The sequence below is a fragment of the Mugil cephalus genome, chromosome 21 (genome assembly GCF_022458985.1).
Source record: "Mugil cephalus isolate CIBA_MC_2020 chromosome 21, CIBA_Mcephalus_1.1, whole genome shotgun sequence".
In the NCBI taxonomy this organism is placed as follows: Eukaryota; Metazoa; Chordata; class Actinopteri; order Mugiliformes; family Mugilidae; genus Mugil; species Mugil cephalus.
Window position 1 is genome coordinate 2,002,535 of NC_061790.1, and position 25,083 is coordinate 2,027,617.

Sequence of the window (25,083 nt, forward strand, 5' to 3'; positions counted from 1 at the left end):
CTGCTGTGTAAACTGAGTAGGAAACACGTGGCAGCGTTGACTTCAGTGACTTTTGATGAATGAGTTTGCTGTGATATTTCATTTTGAGTTTGACAGATTAAAAGCATAAAATACATAGAGGATGATACAAAGTTAAAAATGTTAGAATTTTGTTAAATGTTAAAACTCAACTAAAAATGTGGATAATTTGTGAAATTAAATCTTCTGTGTGGGCTGATCTTTAAACTGGTGGTTCAGTTTGGTGTTTTTTTCTCTAGATTCTTCCATTTAAATGGTTTATTCATTTAAAATGTTGAATTAAAATGTTGCCATTTAATTTAAGATTCCTTAAAAATGTTAACTTCAGTTTCTCTGTCTTTGAAGGTTTTCAGCCTGTTTCTGAACCGACCAACAAACTGATGAAGCAACAAATAACAGAACAAAAGCTGGAAGAAAAATACAGCCGATTGAGTTGGAAATGTGAGTCCTTGTGTCGTGAAGAGGACGTGACTTTACATTCAGAAGGAAATTATCATTGAAATGAACAGAACAACATAATAATACAGTTTGACTTCGATTCTGTCTTCCTCTTGTTTGTACGTTCTCTCTCTTCCTCTGCCTGAGCCTCTTATTTCCCATTTATTTATTTGGTGCAGTGATAATGTCACTACTTTTACTGCCATTATTCATTTTACTTTGTATATTTTTGTCACTATTGCCTCATCTCACATAAGTTATTGTGTTTGTTTTGTCTCTTATTGCAGTTAAATTATATATAAAAAAATATATAAAATGCTGCGATGAAACAAGGTTAAAGTGCTGCAACAGAACCAGAATCACAATCACTTGGAATTTTACAGTAGAGAATTCATGCACCTCTCTGTAAAGTCCTGATCCCCACTAGGGACTCGACCACTTCCATAAATTGCCGTCTTGTAGGTCGGTCACAGAGACTTCGTTCTCTCCCACAGGAGTTGTGTTTTCAGACTCTGACCAGCTGCAAAAAATATTAAACGTTTGAGTGTGAGGATCCTCTCTCTGCAGGGTTTGAGCCCACGAGGTGTTGGTCTTCATGCATTCAGCTCATCTCATTACACCTGGACCGTTTCATGTTTGTCACAGAACTAACGAGGGACAGAAAACTGGTCTGTATCTCGGCTGCCGGGCCAGAACCCAGAACCCAGATGAAAGCTGGTTGGAAAAAACCAAGAAGGGGAACAAATGACCTGTTTATCTGCTGCCTTTCTTCTCCACAGGTGGAGGGTTGTTGTAACTTTAATGCGTTTGGGTGAAAAGTGAAAGAAATAAAGTGTTTGTACTCCTGGTGGAGATTCCAGGGGAGGCAGCAGCCACATAAAAGAGCATGAGCTGCATGCAGCTTTAATAAGAAGGAAGAATCACTTAGTGGTGGAGCCCTGCGGATAAAATATCACCTGTTAAACCAAAGACAACTCATCTGAAATCGAGCTCTGGAGGAAAAAAAGAAACATAATTTATAAATTAAAGGATTGAGAGACGTGCTGATGTTCCTGCTGAGTGGGTAGAGAGAGGAGCTCAGAGCCGGTGGATAAAAGTGAAACACATCTATATATTTCTCCTCCAGGCTCCTTCGGTTTCTCCGGAGCTCGTCTTAATTTCGCCGCAGTCTCGTCCGTGATGACTTTACTCTCGGCGCGATGCGGCCTCATCCTTCTCGGTGACTGGATGTTTTCTTTTCAGTCCGAGCTGCAGAGGCGAGAGAGTCTCTCCGTCTCCAAGGAAACGAGCAGATTGAGTGGGTTTATTGTGAGATTCCATGTAAACTCAGCTCTATTATTCCCCCTCTGAAATAAATCTTAGTTTTCAATTAGGGATGTGGATGAAAGGCTCGGAGAAGCTTCTCATTTAATTTGCTTCGCTGGTAAATGGAACAAATTTATTCAAACTGAGATTCACTCTGGAGAGAAGAACGAAGGGAAACAACCAGCTGTAAGAAAAACAGCAAGAAACTCACTCATATGAGATTATATTTAACCAAAACCAAATAATAATAATGCCACCTGGTCGATTTATCCAGGCTCTGCTCTCGGTAGCTTTTGGCAGCTCTTTCCAAAATGGCCGCCTTTCTAGACTTCTAGGAATCTTATCATATATAGATAAATGTATAATGTATATATTAACCTGAAAGAATGCATTCTTTTGTCTGCAGAGAAACAGGTGAGTCTTTAGGCTTGTTGTTTCCTCAGCTTCCTGTCTTTATGCTAAGCTAAGCTAAGCTAAGCTAAGCGCTTTAAGTAGCTCCTTTATAGACTGCTTTAGAGACTGGATGAAGAACTAGTTTGTTGTTTTTTCAACTTTTGGTTGTTAGCTTCTTAAATCTGATGCAACATGTAAATAATATTTGTACCACCTTTTTTTTTTATATACTTTTCTCATGTCTGCATTGTGCATCTTTTTTTTAGGCTGCCTGACCAAACAAAAGCCTCCACCCGGATTTAACCAAGCAAATAGTTCAGAGTCTCCTGGTAAATAATTAGTTCATGGTGATTATCTTCAACAAGTTATTTAAGACCAACTGATGCAATGAGGAGCTTCTCATTTCTTCAGCAACCATGTGTAAAGACACATCCCGTGGTGGTGGAGGAGATGTTAGTCTGGTGGAGGAGATGTTAGTCTGGTGGAGGAGATGTTAATCTGGTGGAGGAGAAGATGTTAGTCTGGTGGAGAAGAAGATGTTAGTCTGGTGGAGATGTTAGTCTGGTGGAGATGTTAGTCTGGAGGAGGAGATGTTAGTCTGGTGGAGGAGGAGATGTTAGTCTGGTGGAGGAGATGTTAGTCTGGTGGAGAAGGGTCAAATCATTGGCTGCATCAAGCAGAGGAAACATCTAGAAACTACTGAAACTGGCTTAAGACCTTTATTCCAGACTGGAAGGACAGTGGAGAACCATGGTCTACCAGGAAGAAATAAATCTGATTGATGGAGAAACGTTTGGAAGAAAAGCAGCAGTAGAACTCAGGGCTGTGTTTAATAGTGGAAGGAAGAGCATTTCACACCATGGACAATGTGAAGGGAACTCAAGGGACTGAACAGAAAACCACTGATCAAGGAGGACAACCGGGAAAAAAGGCTCCAGTCTGACAGGGAGCAGCACAAAGACCCTCGAGACACTGGGGGAGGTCATGAGGTCTGAGGAGTCCAGACTGGACCTGTTCCAGAGTGATGAGGCATCAGGGGAAGAAGAGAGGCAGATGATTAGTCGTCTTCTAACTCTAGAAAAGAAACTTACTGCGAAGTCGCTCCTGAGTTAAACTCTGAAACATAAAGGTTTACAGAGTTCCACTTTTTCAAGGAAGTTATAGTTAAAGTTTCAAAAAAAAGCCTTGTTGTTGGTTTATTGCCACATTGTCATATCTGATTCTTTTCTAATTAGGTTTAGTCATGTTTCCTGGATCATTTCCTGTTTTCAGCTGAATCTACTCTCTGGTATTTATGTCTTTAGTTTAGTCGGTAAAGAGGCTGCTTCATATTCCAGCGGCGTCCTGACTCAGGTCAGAAGTCTGAAGTTCACGCTGGGCCTTTGAAAAGAGGAGGAAATGTTTGAGAAGAGGTTTTTCTCGGAGCTGCAGACGGATGGAAGGAGCTGTGGCTTTGTGGCCGATCCCAGCATCTGACCTCTGACCTCTGTGGGCGTTCAGAGTCATGGACGATATTTACTCTGGAGATAAAAACCCACTCAGAGTCCAGGTTCATCTGTGTGATCTCATGTTCTGTGTTTCTTTACTCTCTGTGTCTCCAGATTAAAGATAATAAACCTTCATACTTTAATGTTTAACGACGGGGGATGAGGAAGACGAGAAGGAAGAGGGGAAAGAAAAGCAGGAAGAGGAAGCGGGGACTCAAACCTAAACTAAAATCCATCCTGTAAAGAGACGATGAACAGGTTTAGTTTCATCTCTTCATCTCAGAGCAACGATCTGATCGACTCTGGTGCCTCCTACTGGCTAATTATCATTGATAGTATATTTATTAGTCCTGTGGCCTCCACCTCCACCACCTCCTCCTCTAAGCAGATTCATCTCAGGGGAGTCAAACATACAGCGGGTCCAGTCAGCTGAAAATATTCAATAAAATAAGAAATGACACTTGCACCGTGCACTTCTTAAGACATTTCCATTTGTTCATTACATGTACTTGTTCTTCTTCACACTAAAGTCGAGGGAAACATTTGGAGTTGTCTTTATTTACAAGTTAATAAGCTGTTGTGTTACTGAACTAAAATGAGTGTGACCTGCTCTAGATGTTTTCTTTCCTTTTAGAGAGACCTCTCTATTTATAATGTAAAGTTATTCGTGCAGTCCTCAGAGCTGTGAAGATACGCCACCGTTTATTTATTTTAAATGGAGGAGGAGACACATGGAGGTGAGGTTGTTAAAACTATGCTGAACTGTCGATGAACCGTGACTAGAATAAAACCGCAGCATCCTGTGGAAACTTCTCACATGTTCTTCTGTCTGTCTGTCACTTCTGACGCTGTAAATGCAGCGGGTAACTATCAGTGATATCTAACAGACTTCCTTCTTCATTAGAAGGAGCATCACTCGTGGGCTCCAGGTCTTAATGTGTGTGGAGGAAGGTCCTTGAAGATCTCTTTCTGCAAATAAACCGACCAGGGAGTTTCTGCGAGGAGGACGAAGACGTCCACTGGTGAGTCCAGTCCATCATTATTCTCTGGCGTCGTGTGTCCGTCGGTGTAGGTTTGGCGTTAACAGACTGGGCTGCAGGTCACGTGTCAGGTTCAACAACCTAAAACATTCATAAACATTGCACAAAGAAGAGAAAGACGAGAGTTTTTATACTTTTTACTCGCGAGGAGAACGGACAGAGATACGTTCAGTTCCGATCTCCTACCGCTCTGAAGCGTACCTCGCCGTACCCTCTCTTTATTTCCTTAGGGAGGTTCCTGGTTACAGCAGAAGTTGCAGCGCTAATGGGGAGGGGAGCACATAGCTGCAACTTCTCAAACGATACAAGCATTATCTTCTTCTTGGTTCATGTTTACTCGCTTTGACCTTGTCCTCAGGACTGTTTGCTCCGTCTTCAGTCGTATTTCTGCAGCAAAGACGAACTTCCTGCATGTCACTGATGCTCTGGGACGACTCCCCCACTTCTCCTTCCTGCAAAGCAACTCTACAGACATGTACTGTTGCACATTGGCATACTAGGAGGTTAATAGATACATAAACACTCAGAGTAAATATGGGATAACTTATGTACAATAATGCCAACATCAGTGCTGAGTCGCCGTGGTCTCCCTGGGTTACGAGGCCTCGGCCGACTGATAAACTCTGACCTGAGGAGAAGACTCAGTCTTTCTCCATCCACCTTCGCCCACGGGTTATGATTCACGCCGTGATCTTCAGAGATGTCGGTGACGACCACGATGAAGAGGCGCAATCTTCAATTCAGTCCTGGGGTCCGAGAGGAGGAGGAGGAAGAGGAGGAGGACGGTCGCCCGCGGCAACGCCAGGAAACAAGAAGCCGCTAATGACGCTTTTTATTTTCGCTCTGGTTTAACGGATCAGACACAGATCACACGAAGTTAATGAGAGACCATTTTTTTGTCACTTTTTAATATGACAGAGTCAAGTTTGTCTCGTCTTCCTCCTCCTCCCCTTATTCTTCCTCTTCCTCTCCTCCTCTTCCTCCTTTTCTCCCTCTTGCTCCAATTTCTCTTCCTCTTCCCGGCCTCCCTCCTTCTCTCTCTCTTCCTGCACTTTCTCTTTCTCCCCCTTTTCCTCTTCTTCTGTTTCCTCCTTCTCTTCCCCTCTTCATTCTTTTCTTCCTCTCCCCCTTTTACTTCCTCTTCTACCTCCTCATTCCCTTATTCCTCCTCCTCCTCCTCCTCTTCTTTTTCTCACTAGAGCTGGATGTCTGCCTGTGGTCATAATGTTTTGGCTGATGTCTAAGTCTAATCCAGACTCTTTTTTTTCTGGTTCTCTGCTGCCCTCTAGTGAAACTCTGACCTCATTCACACATATTCAAACATGTCTGTTACGTATTAAAACGTGGGTGTCAAACACGCGGCCCGTGGGCCAAAACCGGGCCCCAGGAGGGTCCAGTCCGGTCCTCAGAGGAGAAGAAGAAGAAGGAGGAGGAGAATGAAACACGGAAAAATAAGAGGAGAGAAGAAGAAGGAGGAGAAGAACGATTAGAGGGAGAATGAAGAACAGAAAAATAAGAGGAAGAAAATTCACCTCATTAGATTTTTCCATAACGTGCTAATTTTCATAATTCAACCCCTTTATTTGCGAAAGAAGAAAGTGGAGAATGTCAGAGTTTCATATATTTATTTTATTTTTTTATTTCTCCTCCTCATTTCATTTCCAAAGAGACTGGAGGCGAAAACAGAACGTTTTAATTATTCAGTTTGGTTTCGGGAGGAGCAGCCAGGAATAATAAGACGATGATAAAACCCTGAGGGGCGAGAGGTTTCACGTCCGTGGAGACAGTTTGAATCTAAAATAAAAACCCCGTCTCTCCTTCTCTACCTTCACCCTGTAGCTTCTTGTCTTCTTCCTGTTTGGCTCCTTCAGCGTCTCCACCACTAAACACAGTCTGAGTCTGTGGCGACTTCCCACCGACCGGAAAATAAGACACAATAAAATAACAATGCTGTCGAGAGACGCGGCAACAACAATTACACATGTATGTAGATTTAGATTTAAGTTGATGGGCGCAAACATTTAGACATTCAGCGTCCTGAAAGTAGACGAAGAACCAAAGAAACTCAATGAAGCATTTGTTCATATCTGAGTTGTAAAAGTGAATCAATCACTAATGAACGTCACTCATTTACATTTTAACTGAAGGTCCCATCTTCCCCAAGTTGCCACAAGGACAAAAGGTGTCAAAGGTGAACAAACAAAGGGCTTTAATTTCAGGGAAGACATAAACTACGGTTCAGTTTCAGGGTTTCAGATCCACTTCAGATCAGAGACGTTGGTGGTTTCCTCTCGTAAACCTCCACACTTTGACTCGGTCTTCGTCCTCGTCTTGTTCTTGTTCTTGTTGTTCAGCTGCATGACCCAGTTTCCCTTCAAGGAAAACAGCTCCCGATACATGTGCTCTGTGTATTTGCTGTTCTGACATCTGTTCGTGGAAGTGGATGCTGATGTAGCTCCCTCCTGAGATCATCCACCAGGAGTCTGAAAAAGAAACCGCTTCCAAGTTAAAAACAAACAAACAAAACAACTTGTAGAGTTTAGAGAAGACGTTTCATCTGAGCAGCTTCTTTAGTTCTAAGAAACTGGAGGGAAGTTAAGGTTTAAATCGGAAACTCTGTGGATAATAAAAACATCAGAAACTTGCTCAACTTGTTTCTGTAAAACTAGAAACTGGTGCAACTGATTCTCATCGATGGACGCAGCAAAGATGAAACGTCTTCTCAAAACTCTACCACGGGACAAAAGTGGACAATGAGCAAAACGTCATCAAATTAAAGTTGTTTGTGTTTTGTTTTTTTTAACAATTTCTATTAATCGTAATGAGCTACAACGTCGCTAATTAGTGACTGACTCGTTTGAGGACGTTGGGACTTCATGAAATTCTGTCTTTGCTGAGTCACGTTCAGGCATTAAAACAAACACATTGTCCCATGTCCACATTTCAAAAACTACTACTTCCTGTTGAAAGATGGTTCTTAAGTTTCTATACGTCTTAAGGTCAAACTGATCCCAAATATCTTTGGAGAAAGTAAAAATACGTTGGTGAAGGTTGAACCAAACTATTCTACTCTGGTCTCATCTGTCCACTAAACATTGTCCCACATGTTCTTTGTGGACAGAGAGCAGTGTCTTTGGTTGTTGAGTGGATTCATCAACATGAACATCAGCCAATGTGAGAGAGGCCTTTAGCTGCTTAGAAGTTCCCCTGGGTTCCTCTGGTTCCTCTCCCACTATGATGGAGTGATGTTTGTTGGTGGACCACTCCTGTGGAGGGGAACAGTCGTCTTCAATCTGTCTGACTCTCTGTGGATTATTTGTGGCTTCCAGACTCTTTAGAGATGGTTGTGGAACCTTTTCCAGCCTGATGAGCAGCAACAACTCTTTTTCTTGGTTGTCTTGTCTTGTCTCTGCTTTCAGGATTTTTTGAGTCGTTTATTTGTACGTATTTATCATGTAACTGCTCCTGAGCGTCTTCCTGAAACATCCCAACTATCAGACATCTGTTCATTCAGCCGCCGTCCTTTGAAATGTGTCTTTTCTTTATCAGTTGTCTGAAGTGTGTGTGGGCTATAAATACATGTGACTTGATATGTGAAGTGGAACCACGGGCCGATAAGAGGCGGCGATGACTCTCAGGAACGCGCTGGTTGTTGACAGCATGAAGAGCTGGAGGTTTTAAATCCTCCACGGCCGCCTGAGGGAACACGTTCAAGTTCAGACCCGTCACGGTTTAATAATCCGCCTCAGACGCACATCGATGGGTTCGTTCTGGATTAAATCCAAATGCACAGGGGTTAAAAATAGAAAGCAGAGCATGCTGGTATAAATATGTGTGTGGTGATGGACAGAGTGAACCGTCCACACAACCAGTCTGGACTTTACTTTACACACATATAGTGTGTTTGTTGTTGGAAACCTCATGAAATAGACGCGGTAGTCGGTTACTTGACTGACTTGTTGTGAGTGGAAACAGGTTGTATCAATCATTTTGTCTAATTTCCATAAAGGATGAGGAGGAGGAGGATGAGGAGGAGGAGGAGGAGGTGGAGGAGGAGGAGGAGGAGGAGGGCAAGTCAGGGCAAAGACTTTGTTTTCCTGTGGTTGATCTAAACCAGATGAGCTGCGACAGCTCTGTTCAGTTAAAAACACAGCGGTGGCTAACGGCTAAATGCTAACACACTGAACGGATTTAATAAGATTGCATACACCTTCCAGGCATAACATTATGACCACCTCCAGAGAGAACGCCAGGTCCAAGAGTTTCCACGTTCTAACTGGATGTTTGGTGCCACTGTGTCATTTCTACCATTAACTTTGCTTCATCAGATTTTTTTATTTTGGGCTCAGACATCAGGAAGCTGATCCTGTTTTTACAGTTCTCCTTTAATCTGAGCACTTCCTCTTTTTGTTTTCTTGTCCATCCTCTGTGGAACTTAAACCGTCATAAAACACGTTTAACTTTGACCCAAAGAATCAGCGTCGGTGAGTCACTGCTGCAGGTTGACGTTGTTGGTTCTTCAACATGATTAATTATTTCGCGCGTGTGAGTGAAACATTTTCCAGCACAAATATCCTGCGTGATGTTCGGTGGGAGGAGTAGGTGGAAAGAAACTTTAATTTTAATTTAGTCCAGTTACTCATCAGAACTAACGAGGTTTCTCACACATCGTCCTGTCATTTTAAGCTCAAAACCAGATCATAATAAAGTCATTCCACAGTATTTACACGATATAACCAACAAATGTGTGGAAGCAGAACAATGAATAACTTACATTATAATAATAATCACACACCAATAAACCAATAAATGTGATGTACAGGACACAGCAAACTGGTGAGGACCAGCGTCTCTTCATACTGTGACCAGACCGAGTGTTGTTAGAGTTTGTGTTGGACGTCCAGACGTCTCCGAAGTTTTTTTTTTTTTAGTTATTGAGAAATCTCTGCAGCTACATCCTGAAATTTTCTCCTTAACTGTGATGAAATATTACTGAGTCAGTCTCTCTGGGTCAAACGTTCCTACGAGACCTTCAGTCCTTCCGTCTTCAACAAACCCGACGGGTCCAGGCGTCTCCTTCATGAACAGAACCTGAACCTCTGGGATCTTCTCGTATCTGAGAACTTCAGATGTTTCCTTCACCTTCTTTTCATTTCTTTTGTGATGTAATTTTTTATTTATTTCAGATTTACAGGCTGCAGCACAATATACACACATAGAACAAAAAAAAACACATGCAACTCAAATAGAAAGCAAAGATTAGGACATTAGAACAAAGGACAGGACAATTCTGTTTTCTGTCATTTAAATCAACTTAATTTAACGAGTTCTCAGTTTTCCAGCTTCAGGGTTTGAGCCAATTCAATGAACATTTAATGATGAGTTTAATGATGGTAACTGGAATCTCAAGGTTGAGTTAACTCATGCATTTATTTTGAACTCAAGTTTATAAGTTAAACCAATGTTAAATTTGTTACAGTGCACGATATAGGAAGGAAACTTATAGGAACATAGTAAAACTGTCTCCTGATACGTTGCTCTTTATATAATAATTGTGATTATTTTTGATGCAATGAAACTATGATATTTTATGTACAATTTGTTCCCTGAGGATAAGAACAGAAGCTGGGAGGGAACTTTACTAGTTTTTGTTGCCCTGACAGGATGATTGTCGTGTTTACATGTTGTAGCTGTTCTCTAACATGAAGTCTAACCAGGCCCCGCGTCTGCTTCCTGTAACTAACCTGTGGTTTCTGGTTCAGTTCCTCCTGGCAGTTGGTTCAGGTGCCGTGTTCTTGTGCGAACTTGTCTCCGCCCTCTTTATTTTTATTTCAGTGAGTGTATTAAATGAACTCTTGGAGTATGAGAAGGCAAACATCCTCCTCCTCCTGCTCCTTTCTCTCTTTAATCTCTGCTCTTCAGACCTTTTTGTGTTGCGTAAAGTGGAGAAAGCTCTGAATCCTCCTCCTGTTTTACTGCAGAAACTCTGGAGGATGAATTAAGAGGAAGTTGGGGGGGATTTGAGAGAAGAGAAGGCGTTTAAAAGCAGGTTGAATCTTCCTCCTCCTCCTCTTCCTCCTCCTCCTCTCTCAGTCTTGCTCGCTGTTTCATTTCTTCAGTGAACTCCTTTACGCGCGCCCAGATGGAGCGGTTCTCCCACTTCCACCACCTCCTCCTCCTCCTCCTCCTGCTGGGATTTCCCGTGCTCCCCTCGGCGGCCTGGGACCTGGTGCTGCTCCACACCAACGACGTGCACGCCCGGGTGGAGGAGACCAGCGAGCGCTCGGGGAAATGCGGCGAAGGCGCGTCGTGCTTCGGCGGCGTTGCCCGGAGAGCTACGGAGGTGAAGCGGATCCGCGCCTCCGAGAGCAACGTCCTCCTCCTGGACGCGGGGGACCAGTTCCAGGGGACGGTGTGGTTCAACCTGTACAAAGGAGCAGAGGCTGCACACTTCATGAACCTGCTGCGCTACGATGCCATGGTAGGACTGACCCCCCCACCCACCACCGCTAATCCATCCATCCAGCTCCATGATCTTTATTCTAGCTTTTTATATTCACTTTAACCTTTTATGAGACACTAATTATTCCTACTCCACACTCTAACCCTAAAGAGTTAACTTTTGTGAAAAGTTGCACTTTCCCATAACGGTCTTTCCAAACCCTGTGAGTCTGAGTCTCTGGTTCCATGACTCCTGCCAACTCGTTCCAGCCGTTTTGCGTTTAGGTCGTAGCCAAAACTAACTGAACGCTGTTCATGAACATGTTAGAGCTCATTCATGGTCTTTGTTTCTTTTGAAAGTCGAGACTCTGAAGTTTCTGTCACAATAGTCAGAATGACTCTAAGTGTTTTAGTTCTGGAGGAATAAAAGATAGAACACAGTTAAAAAATAAGAGCAAGTTGTTGGGTGAGTAAATGACATGTTACATTTACTCAAACACAACTTGTTGCCCTGAGCTCTGATTGGTTCCCAGGTTTGGCTGATGTCCCATGAACCAGCTGGAGCAACGCTTCCTCATGTGATTCAGTCAAATCAAGATCGATTCGAATCCACAAACTTATTTTTGAAATTGAAATGTGTTTAACATTCAGTGATGTAGAAACTAAACGGTGAAAAAATAAAACATAAATGTGGCATTTTCTTTTAGTTTAACTCTTTGTAGGACTCTGCTCAATGACAGACTTAGACTTAGACTCATACATAGGATGACAGAAAATATTTTGAAATTTTTCAATTTTTTTAATTTTCATGGAGAAAAAGATGAATGAATCTAACATCTCGTTAGCCTAATGTTTTCAGGAAACATTGGTATTTTTATTGATACTGTAACTGTGCAGTATATTTATCCTTTATCCTATATTTATTTCTTTAACTGACAGCTTTTAAATGTATAATCTTATGCTTGAGTCTCTGGAGGTTAAAGGAAAAAATGAAACACTACAGTCAGAAGTCGTACATAAAACATGAAAATAAAATGAGATAGAGCTACACAACACAACATAACGTTCTTCATCTGTGAAACAAAGCATGAGCTGGTCTGATTGGTGCAAAATGATTTCTGCTCATTGTTTTGTAAATATTTATAGATTTATATAAAGTCTAATAAAAGCTTCACAATAAAACATCATCTGCAAACATTTTCTTTTATTTCTTATTTTATTTTCCATTGTCACAGAATCCATCAGACCAGGATTCGTTATTTAGTTTTTAACATATATAAATATTAAATCTAAGTCTTAGTGCAGCGTTGGACCAGAACTGAACTGAAAAATTAGAACGTTCAAGAAGGAAGAAGAAAAATATTCATTTTCTTTTTAAACTGTATATAGATTAAACCTTTAATATATAAGAAGAAAAGTCTCATTTTATAACCTTGTGCTGTTGATCTACACAAATATAGTGTTTACAATCCAGTACTTATAATTACTGTTCAAGTCCATTCTTTGTATTTTCTTTTTTTTTTTTCTGAAAGTCGAATTCATGTTGTACAGTTTTCTTTACAGTTTTACAGTTTTTCAGTTCTTTGTTTTGTACCAATGAGCAAAGAGACTCACATACTGGACGGAAGCAGCTGATTCTGATGATCACACATTCTCTTCCTAAACCTGAGTATTTCCACTGGTTCATGTCCATTTAAACGTTCGTCTGGTTTTATGTAAAAGGCCTCGTGGATCCATAGAGAGGTGGTTATATCTCAGAGTCCACGCTGAGTTATTGGTCTTCGGGTTTCATTTAATTAGTTTAATTGATCAGCCGTCTGCCCTCTGAGGCTTTTAATCCATGAGCCACTTTAAATGTGAGTGTATAATGAAAACTGTTTCCATTTAAAGCCACGTGGAAGCCAAGATGTTCTAAATCCTCCAGGTGTTAAATGATACGACGAAAAAACAACAACTCATGTAAATATAAAACACAACAAGAAAAAACAGCAAATCTGAGTAAATCTGAATAAACCTTGTGATTCAGGGAACCACGTCCAGGAGGTTCCTCCAGCTCCTCCACCAGTGACTTTGAGGAACTGGTTCTTCCTCATTTATGTTTATCTTTCTCTTTTCTTGAGGCTTTTGGAAACCACGAGTTTGACAACGGCGTGCAGGGACTCATGAAGCCGTTCATGCAACAGATCAAGTGTCCCGTCCTCAGCGCCAACATCAAACCGGACGAGACTCTGTCCTCCACCTTTGGCACCACTTACTCACCGTACAAGATCCTGACGGTCGGAGGTCAGAGGGTCGGCGTGGTGGGGTACACCTCACAGGAAACTCCAGCTCTGTCCAAACCTGGTGAGTCTCTGAGCCCAAGTCATTCCAGCCTCACCCCAGTTTACGACAAAGCAAACTGAACGCTGTTCATGAACGTGTTGGAACTCATTCATGGTCTTTGTCTCTTTTGAAAGACAAGGCTCTGAAGTTTCTATCACAAAAGTCAGAATCTCTCTAAGCTGTTTAGTTCTGGAGGAATCAAAGTTGACACACAGGTAAAAAGTCAATGGGTTTCGCTTGAAATTTGGTGAATCTTTGATCAATGAAATCAGAAGAAAATGACACATTGAATCATGCAGCATTTACTCAAACACATCTCACAGAGTCCAGAGCTGTGATTGGCTCATAAAGATGCTGCTGTCCCATAAACCACCCAGAGTAACGTTAAACGTTGCCTCCGGTTGAAGGTTCATGGGTTTGTGGATGAACTAACCTTAACCATGTTTGCGGACAGGAACACACGTGACGTTCGAGGACGAGGTGGAGGCGCTGCAGCCGCAGGTGGAAAAGCTGCAGACGTTGGGTGTGAATAAGATCATCGCTCTGGGCCACTCCGGCTTCCTCAAGGACCAGGAGATCGCTAAGAGGGTCCGAGGAGTGGACGTGGTCATCGGTGGACACACCAACACTTTCCTCTACACGGGTAGGACGACGGGGGCTGTTCAGCTCCTGTTATTTACAAAAAAAACATGACTTTCTTAAAAACCAGCATGAGTTCTGTGTATTCTGGGATGTATTTACTGCATCGTCACACTTTGGTTTTATTGACATGCACCATTTTCCTCAGTTAACTTTTAGGTGAAGATTAACAGACCATCGGTGAATAAATGTCAGCAAAAGGAAATAGGAAGGGCTTAGTTTTAGGGTCGAGAAGATTTACAACAGTCACAACTTCAGTTCAGAATTAATTATTCACTTTAACTCTTTGGCTTTAGAGAGTCTGTGTATAAATATCCCTGGTTTACGTCATGATGCTGTTAAAGCCAGAGGACGTCACTGTGAAGAAAGAAATTACAAGGACAAGGACGACTGAGCTTCAGAAACGTTGAAGAAAGTTGATCTGAAGTGTCTGGAGTCAAATTCACTGAACGTGAACTACTGTGTCATCAAGTCATTTGATTGGACGGTGAAGGTCTGCGTCCATGGTCCCGTTCACACCCGGTCTGATCACATCCAGTGTAAAGGAGACTCACTGAGATCCACTCGTTTACACCAATCTGATTTTTGGGTGAAACCTAAAGTGGATCCAGATCTTTCTGTTACTGGAACCTTTTTGAATCCTGGGACCTCATTTATCAAACCGTGTGTAGAAAAGCTTCTAAATTCATCCAAAATAATCCAGATTTATCAAACATGTGGATGATAAATCCCACCTGTTCTGAACCACCATGGTTCATGGTTCATGGTTCAGGTCGTTTGCATTCAGAAACGCCCTGAATTGACTATATATGGGATTTTTTGTACGTCTTTTCATGCTGCATTTCACGATTGTGAAATGCAGCATGTGTCTCCAAACTGAAATGTTCCGATCAAACGTCTCACGGTGGACAAGTTGGACAGGCGCTTTGTCTCTCGCTCCAACATGGAGTCTCTAAGGCCACGTTTACACGAATTCAATATTTGGATGAAACTTCATAAGTTTTGTACGTTTCTGCCGGACGTCCATGATGGATCTGGATCTTTCTCTGACTGGAACCTTTATGAATCCAAGTCTCAGGGGGAAAAAGACAAATACGGAGTCTGTGCAGTTTCTTTTTCCATAACATCAGTGGTGGACGACAGGCTGGTGCTGCATCAGATGTTGACCCTTGTTTATGGCTATGTCCAATATAGACTGTTACTACACTACTACTGTTCCAGACTGTGTGTTAGTTTACAGTGTGCAGGGTGGATGTGCCTGTAACAGAAACCACCCATTCAGCCTTTCTACAACTAGATTCGGTTTTGAAATGGATTCAAATCGTCGAAAGGAAAAAGTTGGAGAAAGAAAGATGGTTTTGGTTCGTGTGAATGAAATCAAGACTATTTTTATGTGACACACGTCTGTGGGGCTCAAGGTTTTAGTTCCTCTTTTCAACATCTGTCCTCAAAAGAAAGTTTCATCCCCGTTCTCACCTTGAGACTGAACGTAAAGGTTTTATTAAATGAGCTCCAGGATCAAAACTACAATCACAATAATCACAATCTGGCCCTGAAATAGTGATTTATACAAGACGAGACAAAACGCAATCATACAAAAGTTACAGTCTCATAATACAGAGAATATGTAGTTCCTGTATATTTTGTATATTTGAGTGAGTATATGTATTTATTTGACATCATTATATATATTTCTTATACAACAAACATCAAGACAAATTCATTGTGTACAAATATAGTTGGCAATGAAAAAAGTATTTTCTGATTCTGATAAATAAATAATTCTAATAGATAAATAAATAAATAATTCTGATACATAAATAAATAAAGCAGCACAATATTTTGCTTAAATGTTTGGAAAGGGGTGCGAAGAAGTTCAACGTATTTACTCCCGCCCATTCTCCATAAATTATACATAATAATTACAATGATAGTTATTTTTTCTCCCTCTTCCTTGACCTACTCTAATAACACAATCACAGACTTAACATTTCATAAACTGGGACTAAGCTGCACTTTATTTACGTGTGTTTATTTCTAAGGGTGTTTTATTTAAATGTTTTATTTATTTATTTGTGTCTTTTAAATCATGTTCTCATAGACTTTAATGATCCACAAGGGAAATGACTTAGTCACGGTAGCGTAGTTGGATCTGACAGAAACACTCTTCACTGAAAAGAAAGATGAAATAAATGAAGTGATATAATATAAACTCCTCCGCTCGTCTTTTAGAGCTGTGACCGTCTTTCAGTTCACATGTTCTGAATAGTTCAGATTCCTGCATGTGATTCTGTGATTCTTCAACACTGAGCCGTGTCTTGTGCTGTTGGACCAGAGGAAACTCTGAGTCTTCTCCTTTCTGTCCCTGGAGAGTAAACACGATGTCGGCACGAGCCTGTCCTCCATAAATAACCCTGCAGCCTTTTATATATATATATATATAAACAGCCTCTGTGGTCGGCCGCTGCTCTCGACTCCAGGCCACAGAAAATGTTGTTGTGCAGCAGAAACCAGGCCTGAGGGGGAGGAAGGATGGAGGATGTGGCTGCTCTTTAATCTCTGTTGGACTTTGGACAGAAGTGTCCTAGAAAGCAGCTGATAGTGATGCGTTCAGGGCCTCTTGTCCGAGCTAAATAAACAGGCTCCAGCCTTGGCGCGGTGGATCCATGTCTAGTGTAAACGTCTTACTCAACAGTTACAGCTGGAGGTCTAAGAAAGGAAAGCGGTGTAGTTGGACTTATCCAAACGCACTTAAAGTGGCGTCGTCCCGTCCTGTCCCGTCCACGTGTCCTCCATCCATGAGTCTGCTCTTTAAGAGACGATGAGCAGTTCACTGTGACTCCTCCAGAAAACAGCACATAACTGAACATCACTAAAAATAATAATAGTAATAATTCACTGAGACTAAACAGCAATGAGCATCATTTTTTAACCTCCTGAGCTTTTAATACGTACAAAAACTAAACATCGTCTTTGAACAGGAAGAAGTAGTTTTTGAAAAACAAAAAACAAAAAAAAAAACAACTATCTCCTCGTATGTCGACACCGGGATTATTTATATTATAATAAAGTCAAGTAAAGACAAAATGTAAAACTGTTTATTTTAATAACAAATTGGCTGAACAAAGACACAACAATCAAGTCCCAACGTCCTCAAACGAGTACTTGCTAATTAGCGACGATGTAGCTTGTTGCTATTAAATAAGTTAATAAGTAAATAAATAAGTTTTACCCTAAAATTTAATGATGTTTTATACCTTGTCTAAAGCTTAACGTCCCCATATGAGGACGCAGGGTCTCAGGAGGTTAATGGGTGTTTTATTAAATGTAAACATTCTCCTGATTTATTTCCTTACACTAAGAGTTGATGCTATTTCAGGTTATTATCCCGACACGTGACTGAAGGATTCATGTCTGAGTCGTTGCAGATGGTTTTAGAAGTCGTCTTTTTTGGCTCATATTAAAACATGTGGTGTATTTTAAGATCGCGTGTGACTCATATTTTCTCCACGACCACAGAAAGAATCAGAGGAGTGTTGAAGTTTGTGAGCTGAATTACTGTAACAGCCGTTATCAGATGGACTCCACCCACACATGTCACCGTTTAACCTATACTTCCTGCAAGTCATTTACAAAACGAAAACATCTCCAGGAAACTCACGTCAACAGGACATAACAGTAATCTAAGGAAAACCAAAGAACCAAGAGAAGGGGACGTGTTCTTTAAGACGTCAGATTCCAGGTCAGATTCCAGTTAAAGAGTTAAATAAGAGTTTAATGGTTCATGAGAGAAACGACCTGGAAACAGAAGAAACAGGAAAAAGAAAGAAAAATAAGATTCAATAGAAAATAGTGAAGAAATGTGCAAGAAACAGATGGAGGGATGTACAGAGCTATATACAGCAAGACTCCTTCCTTCCTTTTCTTTCTTTCCTCCTTCCTTCCTTCCTTCCCTCTTCCTTCCTTCTTTCCTTCCTTCCTTCACTTCCTCCTTCATTACTTCATCCCCCTTTCCTTCTTTCCGTCTTTCCTTTTCTTTCTTTCTTTTCCTTCCTTCCTTCCTTCCTTCCTTCCTTCTCTCCTTCCTTCCTCCATCCTTCTCTCCTTCCTTCCTTCCCTTCCTTCCTCGTTAGGTTAATTGCTGACTCTAAATTGACTCTAGGTGTGAGTGTGAGCAGCCCCTGTTACCCTGGTGATGATAAGAGGTAGTAGGAGATGAAATGAGGATGAGGTTGAAGATAAAGATGAGGATGAGGGTGAGGTTGAAGATGAGGATGAGGTTGAATATGAGGGTGAGGATGAGGATGAGGATGAGGATGAGGATGGGGATGAGGATGAGGATGAGGTTGAAGATGAGGATGAGGATGAGGATGAGGTTGAGGATGAGGTTGAGGATGCGGATGAGGATGAGGATGAAGATGAGGTTGAGGATGAGGTTGAGGATGATGTCTGTCTTTTGAGTAAAACTCTTTTATAAACTGAACTTGGTTGTAAATAAACATCTGCTTGGTCCAAACTAAACCTTTAAAGTTTGAGCTTTTACTTTGATTTTGTTGAGATGTTTTTTGTTTGTTTTTTATCTCCCAGGAAGCCCTCCTTCGATTGAATCTCCTGAGGGGCAGTACCCGTTCATGGTGAGGTCTGAGGACGGCCGCCAGGTCCCCGTGGTCCAGGCCTACGCCTTCGGGAAGTACCTGGGGCACCTGAGGGTGTCGTTCGACGACTCAGGGAACGTGTTGAAGTCGTCAGGGAACCCCATCCTCCTGGACAGCAGCATCCAGCAGGGTGAGGACCATCGCTGAGCCAATCAGCACGCTCAGGGGGCAGGGCTTAACGCTGGCCGTACACGTCACCATGGTTACAGACCAAACCGCTCTGATTGGTTGGAGGATTATTCTATTCTATTCTATTCTATTCTATTCTATTCTATTCTATTCTATTCTATTCTTCCTTCCTTCATATTTATTGTTTTGGCATCAGACCGGAATGAAATCAAGTCTGTTGACCAGATGTAGATGCTTGGCGGGTTTCTGTCCCATCAGAACCTCGTCCTGACCCCAGCTGTGTGTTCAGATCCCGAGGTTCTGGCGGAGGTGGAGGAGTGGAAGAAGCAGCTGGCCAACTACTCGACCCAGGTGGTGGGAAAGACTCTGGTTTTCCTGAACGGAGGCAGAGACTGTCGCTACAGGGAATGTAACCTAGGAAACCTCATCTGTGACGCCATGGTGAGTGGACGTCAACGCACATTAACAACAACAACATTCAAAACACCGCTGTACAAAGTAAGACAGGGTTTATAAGGAAAGATAAGATAAAAAGATCCGGTTAAATGGATGCCTACGAAAAAAAAGATCCGGTTAAACGGATGCCTACGAAAAAAAATAAGGCGATGAATGTTCAATGTTCCCATTGAAAGGTGTTTTAACTCTGGTAAGATCACATGACCCCCTGAATCATCTCCAGGGAAACGACAAAATAGTGTTTCCATTGGTTTCCATTATCAGTTTATTATTGACATATTTACTGAGAATTCATTTTTTTTAAAGGATAACTTATTAAATATAGTTATTCTCTTAATTTACTTGTTCTTCTTTGCACTAAAATAAATGGAAAAAAGCTGGACTTGTCATTAATTGTAGGTTATTTTACCCCCCCAACCTAAAGCCTTTCACAACATCATGAGTACTTAGGGTGAGGGTGGAGGTTGGGGTTAACTGCATGGATTTCCAAAACTAAACATTAAATGAAAGCACCTAGATCTGAAGACAACGTAACATCTTTCCTTCTGTTCTGCAGCTGGACAACAACATCAGGTTCTCCGATGGCGTCCAGTGGAACCACGTCAGCGCCTGCATCACCAACGGAGGAGGCATCCGGGCATCCATCGATGAACGCACCAGGAACGGTGAGGCCAGATACACAAACACGAGCTGTAAAGAGGTTCCCTGAACTTCATTATAAAACCCCGTCGCTGCTGTGTGGTCTGCAGGTTCGATCACGATGGAGGACCTGATCTCGGTTCTACCCTTCGAAGGAACCTTTGACCTGGTGCAGCTGAAGGGATCCACGCTGAGGGACGCCTTCGAACACTCGGTCAGACGATACGGAAACGGCCTCGGAGAATTCCTTCAAGTTTCCGGTAGGTTTTCTGCTTCTCTACATGTGTGGACTGACGTCAGATCTAGTTTGGATGAATTGGTAAATAAATCGTTGGATGGAGGATGGATCGCACTGATTCTGGGGAAGTTGACATTTCTGGTTTAAATAAATCAAATTCTTAATTTGTCCAACATTTATGTGGCCAACCATAGTTCATGTACAAGGAAAAGAAATATGTGAAATATGTGAATTCCAGCCTGATCTTTATCTATTCTACGTCTGGCGAAAACCAAAACCACGTCCCTGTAGAGGAAATTCTTCTTCTTCTGTGTAAATGAAGTGATTGTGGCGTTAGTGGCGGTGGTAGGAGATCATCCAAACAGAATCCATGGAGGCAAAGGCTGCAGACAAGCAACAACAACAAACACTTCTTCCTTAATCCTCCCTTCCTTAGAAAGCAAATTCCTTAAGAAATTTCAGTGCTTATTTTTCTTTGCACTAAAACAAATGGAATGTTGTCTTTATTTGTAGGTTATTTTGTTTATTTTATGCAAACTCTGTTCACCTTGGTACCTTCTAAACATCAGCATCAACACATCCTGGGTCCAGACAAAAAATAATCATAATGATAACAAGGAAATTCACAACATAAATGTATGGGAGACAGGGATCAGCTGTATTATCAGCAGAGACATCAGAGGAGTTCCTAATGAACTGGTCTCAGCTGTGGCTCAGGCCTGCGGCCCAGGGGTTGCCGTGGCGACCCAAGGTGGTCGTCAGTGACGACAGAAGCGCGCTGGGCAGAGACACAGAGAAAAGGGTGATTTTCTCCCTCTGCGCTTACTGTGACAAAGAAATCAGAAAAAACATGCAGACCATGGGCGTCGTAAGACCTTCCTGAAGACTTGGATATGTTTTTTTGTCTTTCTAGAGTAAATATTTTGGAGACATGTGCAAGTTAAAAGCAGGGTTCCCTTCTGCTGGTATATAAAAAGCCTAATTAAAACACATTTCAAATTAAAGCGGTGGTAAAAAGGTGTCTCTTAAGTTTCATCGGAGGCCCTGGTCCTCAGGCAGACTGGTCCAGAGTTTAGGGCCTTCGGGACAATCACAAGATTTGAGTCTGAGGATGTTAGGGATCTTTAAGGCTCATACATGCTGAGCATGTCAGACAGATAAGGTGGAGCGAGGCCATTTAGAGCTTTAAAAACCAATGAATTAATTTTAAAATGTATTATTTGACAGGTGACCAGTGTAGGGATTTTAAGCATGGAGTGATGTGTTTCTGTTTTTTATCACAATACGTTCATGTTGGAGATAAAAGCATGAATTAGACCGTTTTTTTCTCTTTCAACTTTTGGTCCAATGACAAGAACCTCATCTTTAATCTTGGTTTAACTGTAAATAGTTTACATGTCATCAGATTATTGTTGGATTTGTTTGCATTTGTCTTTTGAATTCACAGAGATATACAGCTGGGCATCATCTGCGTAGAAATAAACTCTAAACAAACATGGCCGACATTTGGTGACTGAACCAAAGACATCTGACAGTTTTCAGATGCTCTGGACTCATGATGTGTCCTTGTCCTCCGACAGGTTTTCACGTGGAGTTCGACATGGCCAAACCTGCGGGGAGTCGCGTTACAAGCCTGAGGATCCTCTGCACCAAATGCAGAGTCCCTGAGTATGAGGACGTCCAAGATGAGACGGTTTACAAAGTGGTGCTGCCGTCCTACATGGTGAAGGGAGGAGACGGATTCTCAATGATCAGAGACGAGAAGCTCAGCCACAACAGCGGTGAGACTCCATGTGTAGGAGATTATCTTAGACTAGTTTAGTTCATTAAGGTGAGACTGGTCGATTTTGCTTCATTAACACGTCTTCTATCAAACTAGTTTTAAAAAAGTGGTGAAAATGCACATTCATGTGTCCATTTCTCTACACTTTGTCTGTGTTGAGCCTCTAGTTTCCTTTTAAATTCTCTAAAGTCGTCTTTCTACTGTCGCCTCGTCTCTATCTGGTATATGAGGAACCGTTTAGAAGCTCTTTATCTCCTGCAGAAGTCTGTCAGGTCCAGATATGGTCAGCAACGGATCATCATTCATGTTTCAGACTGGGATGAACTTATTGAAAGTTTAATCTGACATTCTGATATTATACATGTAGATATGATTATATGATGTGCTAAGGAGGATCTGAGTAGATCTGGTTTTGGTTCATAGTGGTTTCTAATAAAAATATATATGATTTTATAATGTAAAACTTTAAAATGAGCCAGAAATCTCCTCTTCAGCAGCTCTGACACAAACCAGACTTTACACATTTATTCCTAACGACATCCTGCAGGTATTTACAGAGGAGATTTATCATATGTCATTCAGAGCCTGATTTATAGAACATTTTACTCCTAAAAACATGGAAAACATTGTTTTTTTGGACTGTTGACAGTTTTCTGTCATTTATGGAGTAATATAAAAAGATATCTTAACTTCCTTCTGTAAATACCTGTAAATCTAATACGTTAACAAAATGACACAAGAATTTTGAATCTCACTTTATCCATTATTCAGATTTCTGTTCTGGGAATGTTAATAACTCCTCATTTGCATATTTAAATATAAATTCACAGAAAAATTGTAATACAACTAAATATTGTATTTATGTGAATAATCGACTGGAGACATTTCATGGTGATATTTATCTATTAGTTAAATATTTTACCATATTCACCTGTAGCGTCTGACCTTAATATTTAAGTTTATATGTTGAAAGATTCTTTATGTTAATTATGATACATTATTAGGATCAGTTCATGTCGATAAGTCTCTAGTTTAACTCAGTTCACTTCCAAGTCTGTGTGGATTAAAGTTTTAAAGATGTTAAAAAAAAGATTAAAGATTAAAAAAAAAATTAATTGAGAAAAATACATGTATATACTGTAAAAAGTTAAAATAATAAAAGATCAATAACAGGAAAAATACAACAAATTAAAAAAAATAAAAGTAGAATGAATTCAGGATAAAAATATCGAATAAAATATAGAAACACTCAAAATAAAAATAACAAGTCAACGGAAGTAATAAAAATAGAAGAATAAAAAATTGTAGAAAACTGGTTAACGAAGTAAAGCTTTAACAACTTGTATCTGAATATCTCTAAGCAGGTTTCTGTTTCTCTCTTTTTTATTATTCTTTGTATAATTGCTTCAGTTTTTGAAAGTAAACGGAACCAGAGACTCGTGTGGAGGAGTTGAAGCGAACGGCTTCATTAATTAGGAACCTGGGTTCTGTTCTCACTCTTCTTCTTTTCTTTTCCAGGAGACCTGGACATTTCCGTGGTGGCCAGCTACATCTCAAAAAGAAAGAAAGTTTATCCGTCTCGCGAAGGACGAATCGAGATCCTCAACTCTGGGCTCCAGGTGAAAACCAGTCCCCTGGTCCTGCTGGTGTCTCTGCTGCTCTGGAGTCTGTGCGGGAGCTCGTGAATGTTTTTAACCTGTTTTTATGAACTTCACGAGGACTCGAGTGTTCAAAGACGAACCGTGTGTTTTTAAAGTCCACGTGGACGAAGGTTTGGACAAAAAAAACCAAACCACGTCCTCGGAGGGAAGCGGAGCCGCTGCAGTTCCTCTAACGGCCACTAGATGAGACGGACGCGCGGAATAAAAACACTCTTCAGGTCAAAACAGTTTAACTCGTTCCTCCAGACGGAACGACTTCATATCATGTAACATGTTTGTGTTCTCTGTGTTTTGTTTTATCTCCTTCCTGGAACCGTACGAGTCTTTATTCAACATGTTGTAACTAAACGACATAAACTTCTGAAAACACAAACTCGTCTCAGATCTTTTAGACCAATGGACACACCTGGTCTTCATTAATTAAAATGTGTCAATCAGCTGCAGCGCCACCATGTGGTCAATAGAATATTGTATGAAGGAAGGAGGAAAGAAAGAAAGAAAGAAAGAAAGAAGTGAGGATCCTGTGTGGACACTTGTGCTCTGATGTTTATGTGACGTCTTAAATTCTTTAATCATGATTCACTCTGTAATTAACAGAACATCTCTGGAATCTTCTTTTCTTCTTCTTCTTCTTCTGTTTTCTAAGCGCCGCCTGAACAAGGCCTCCTCTGTAGCGTTTCGAGGGATCTCCCTCCGCCTGCTAATGCTCAGTAACTCCTTATTAGTCTGTGGACAGCTGGAAGCGTCCGAGTCCAGGAGACGCTGCCAAGAACAAGAAGAGGGACACATTCAGGCCCAGTGGAAAACCCGTCCTTTCGTGTGGAGGACGGACGGGGACGGGGACGGGGCCTGGCAGGCAGGACTTAACCCTCTGCTTCCTCTTGAACCTCCTCCGCTCTGGCCTGAGGGACAAATACTAAAAACAGAATATTTCCTCTGTCAATGTTGGAACAAAACAACAACGTCAGAGTTTGTCCTCATTTTTAAAAAAAAAAGAAAAAAGAAAAGAAAGGACAATAGCAAACGCCTGCTCCACCCAAACACATTTACACAGAAACAATGACGCTTTATTCTGGAGGAGAAACAAACTCCCAATAAACCACAAAGACGATTCCTTCAGCACAGACGCCTGTTCATTTATATTATATTTAATTATACACTGTACGTGTTTTTAAAAAAATATTTTTCACAACCCTCACGTTCCCATGGGGCTCCAATGTGCAATTGGCGGTTGCCGTAGAAACACTTCCTGTTTCTATGGCATCAAATAACTTGGACTTAATGATCCACGAGGGAAATGACTTTGTCACCGTAGCTTCGTTGGAAATAAAAGACGACACTCATGAAACCAGAAGAAAGATTAATAAAATAAGATAAAATAAAATATGAGATTAAATTAAAGTAAAATAAAGATAAAAAGTGTAATAAAAAAATGTACA

The 25,083-nt window shown here is 41.2% G+C and overlaps 1 protein-coding gene across 1 annotated transcript; it reads left to right on the forward strand.

The window, feature by feature from the left end:
• Positions 1 to 10,679: 10,679 nt before the first annotated feature.
• nt5e (5'-nucleotidase, ecto (CD73)) lies at positions 10,680 to 24,017 on the forward strand. Its single transcript, XM_047574414.1, has 9 exons — positions 10,680 to 11,162; positions 13,243 to 13,465; positions 13,899 to 14,087; positions 18,671 to 18,868; positions 19,157 to 19,308; positions 19,880 to 19,988; positions 20,073 to 20,222; positions 21,781 to 21,981; positions 23,502 to 24,017. The coding sequence occupies exons 1-9, from the start codon at positions 10,824 to 10,826 to the stop codon at positions 23,666 to 23,668; spliced, it is 1,728 nt and encodes a 575-aa protein (XP_047430370.1). The 5' UTR covers positions 10,680 to 10,823; the 3' UTR covers positions 23,669 to 24,017.
• Positions 24,018 to 25,083: the final 1,066 nt, after the last annotated feature.

What these genes read in the sequence shown, in the direction of transcription:
- nt5e (XM_047574414.1), top strand. Translation starts at nt 10,824, where the DNA reads ATGGAGCGGTTCTCCCACTTCCACCACCTCCTCCTCCTCCTCCTCCTG. An exon ending in TCCAGCTCTGTCCAAACCTG is followed by an intron (nt 13,466 to 13,898) that starts GTGAGTCTCTGA and finishes GTTTGCGGACAG; the next exon opens with GAACACACGTGACGTTCGAG. An exon ending in CGATGAACGCACCAGGAACG is followed by an intron (nt 19,989 to 20,072) that starts GTGAGGCCAGAT and finishes TGTGGTCTGCAG; the next exon opens with GTTCGATCACGATGGAGGAC.